The sequence below is a fragment of the Apodemus sylvaticus genome, chromosome 1, assembly GCF_947179515.1.
Source record: "Apodemus sylvaticus chromosome 1, mApoSyl1.1, whole genome shotgun sequence".
Taxonomy (NCBI): Eukaryota; Metazoa; Chordata; class Mammalia; order Rodentia; family Muridae; genus Apodemus; species Apodemus sylvaticus.
In genome coordinates this window covers 92,633,896-92,637,183 of record NC_067472.1, presented here as the reverse complement: position 1 = coordinate 92,637,183, position 3,288 = coordinate 92,633,896, and the positions used below count along the sequence as shown (strand labels likewise).

Sequence of the window (3,288 nt, the reverse complement as noted above, 5' to 3'; positions counted from 1 at the left end):
CAGTATAGGGCAAAACCAGAACAGGGAAGTGGGAAGGGTTGGGTGGGAAAACAGGGGGAGGGAAGGGGGCTTATGTGACTTTCGGGGAGTGGGGGGTCTATAAAAGGGAAATCATTTGAAACGTAAATAAAAAACATATCGAATAAAAAAAAAAAACATGACAGACTAGCCAATCTAAAGAATACGTAGCTGTGAGAGAAGAAATAGAATGTAGGTTATATGGCCAAAGAGGAACTGATAAAGTTCTCCTGCATAACCTGAACAATGAGTAGTATGGACCCATTGTGTTTTTATGAGATGCTCTTATCCTGTATTAATTGTGCCTGGAACTTAATGTATGGGCCAGGCTAGCCTCCAGCTCACAGAGATTTACCTACCTCTGCCTCCTGAGTGTTGGGATCAAAGATGTGTGCCACTGTGGCCAGCCTTTTTATCTTTACTTTTAAAAGAAAGTCTACATATGTTGTAATACAAACTCTTAAATAGTAAGTGTGGCCATTTTAAATAGGAAAAACAACGAATTGGTTAGCTTTCATCACAGGCATATATAATATCTAATTTATGGCATTAAGTGGCTGGAAGTGAAACCTGTAGATCTTCAAAGGACCTACAGCTTGGAAGTACAATACTGACCACAAGCTGCTACTTAAATTTAAACAAAATTTAAATCAGTTTTCACAGCTATGCTAGCCATGTCCTAGATGAACATAAATGTGACTAGTATTACTAGGAATCATGAGTATGGAATATTTCCATTATAGCAAAATATTTTGTTGTGTATCTCTGTTGTAAATACCATATGGTCTGTATTTTACACCCCTGAAGTATATGTGTTTTTCATTCTTCATACTCCTCAAAGTTATTATGAATTAATGCCAAAATTTGGGGGTTCCATGAAGACAAGCACCATCTCTGTGCAAAACAAAATAACTGAATACATTATCTGTGATGGACACTAAATAAGGATTTGTGAATAATGGATAAATACTGTGTTTTCTATTCCTTGCAGTTTGAGTATAAATACACTGTGAATTTATGAAATGACAAATGCTTTGCAGTCAATTCTCAGACACTTTCAGCCCCATTTTCTGAGTATTTCATTGGGCTTACTGAAAAGAAGGGAAGAATAATAATCAGCTAATGTGAATTTGGGGGCCTAGTACTCTGAAATTAAAAGCAGACAGTGTTCAAGCTATTGACTGAGCTAAATGAATTAAAGAAAAATTTTCTTGTGTTTTACAAACTCATGTTAATAAAACCATTTGGGTATGCACCATGACAAAAGACATGGGATTTATTTTGGCTCTTCTTCTTCTTCTTCTTCTTCTTCTTCTTCTTCTTCTTCTTCTTCTTCTTCTTCTTCTTCTTCTTCTTCTTCTTCTTCTTCTTCTTCTTCTTCTTCTTCTTCTTCTTCTTCTTCTTCTTCTTCTTCTTCTTCTTCTTCTTCTTCTTCTTCTTCTTCTTCTTCTTCTTCTTCTTCTTCTTCTTCTTCTTCTCTTCTTCTTCTTCTTCTTCTTCTTCTTCTTCTTCTTCTTCTTCTTCTTCTTCTTCTTCTTCTTCTTCTTCTTCTTCTTCCTCTTCCTCTTCTTCTTCTTCTTCTTCTTCTTCTTCTTCTTCTTCTTCTTCTTCTTCTTCTTCTTCTTCTTCTTCTTCTTCTTCTTCTTCTTCTTCTTCTTCTTCTTCTTCTTCCTCTTCTTCTTCTTCTTCTTCTTCTTCTTCTTCTTCTTCTTCTTCTTCTTCTTCTTCTTCTTCTTCTTCTTCTTCTTCTTCTTCTTCTTCTTCTTCTTCTTCTTTGTAGTTATCTTAAATTCCTTATAATTGTGTGGCTATGTGCACATGAGTGCAAGTCCTGGCTAGGCTGAGGGCATTGGGCCATCCTGAAAGTGGATGGACAGGTGGTTGTGAGACCTTGATGTGGGTCCTGGGACCAAACTCAAGTCATCTGAGGCAGCAGTATGCACGCTTAACTTCTAAGCCAGCCCTCCAACTCTCAGACAAAGTTTTAACAAGTAAGAAACTCTGCTTATTTGATTCATGATCATTAAAGCTTTATTTATATTTAAGGAGAGAAGTGGAAATGTGTAATACTTTAAAAAGATGAACACATTGAAATGGAATCATTGAAAGAGACCTTAAACGAGCAAAAGTGGAATCAAAAAATTCCCAATTTTCATTACAATAGAAGTAATAGTACTTGATGATCTTTATAGAGCTTGAAAAGGTAGCAGCATTTGTCATTGCCATGTACTGTCTAGAATAAATCAGCATTTACTGAGATTTAGCCTTAACTAATACATCCACATCAGCTTTGTCTCCCTCGCCAAGACTTTTTGGATTGCCATCAATGGGGACATTTTCCTCCTTCTTGGTGGGCCTCTGGTAACCGCCTTCTTTGGCAGCCATTTGGACTCCAAGACTAACAAAATTGTGTACATCTTGCAGCTTCTTTCTCAACCACTGAATCCTCTCCATGGAGGCCAGGTGTCTGCCCAGATTGTGCATAAGTTGTATTTCACTGACAGCTCTCTTCCTAGAAAGGAGAGAAAGAGAGGACCACTCCATTAGCTCCCCATGTCCACAACATTAAAATCCACTACAAAGCCTCTAGTCCACACTTCCCTGCACATGCACAATGGGCTGCAGCACTTACTTGACAGGTTTCCCATCTGTTTGGGTAAGAAGACAAACTGCCAGCAGGATGATCATCACTTTAGCCACTGCGTTTGCAGACATCATCTTTACTGAAAGAAGAAACAACACTGAGATACTTTAATATATTGTCAGTGTTCTAAAGTATGTAAATACAGTCTCAGTCGTTATTCATAGCCACCAAAGCAAGCAATGATTAGCTGAGGTCACGGTAATTAATTGATCTATTTTTCCATGAGTCTTTGGAATCTTTATATAATAGATACATTAGTACTAATAACACCTACACATAACTTGAGAGAAGCAGCATATGTGACTTTCTTGGGTAGTTTTCTGAGACTTCTTGTACAATTTTTAACATTTGCTATTTAAAACATGCTGATTGAAAAACAGTTTCGATGATTTTTCTCTCATATCTATGTTGGCTATATCTACAAGCATAGAGTAGCCTTGAAATTTAATTAGGTAAACAATAACTGTTCAGTGAGGAAACACTGTGTCCATGAGTAAGCTTGTTTTCATATGCTAGCGTAATAGGCATAAATGCTAGCATATGAAATTTGTAGGATTTTATTTTTATTTCTGAGATAAAATTTTGCTATGTAGATCATGCTGGCCTTGAGGTTATGATCCTCCTTC

General features: G+C 36.9%; 1 protein-coding gene across 1 annotated transcript; it reads right to left on the bottom strand.

The window, feature by feature from the left end:
• Positions 1-2,268: 2,268 nt before the first annotated feature.
• On the bottom strand, positions 2,269-2,736 carry Pth (parathyroid hormone). The gene is made up of 2 exons (XM_052175207.1): positions 2,651-2,736; positions 2,269-2,530 (listed from the first exon to the last, which is right to left on the bottom strand). The coding sequence occupies exons 1-2, from the start codon at positions 2,734-2,736 to the stop codon at positions 2,269-2,271; spliced, it is 348 nt and encodes a 115-aa protein (XP_052031167.1).
• Positions 2,737-3,288: the final 552 nt, after the last annotated feature.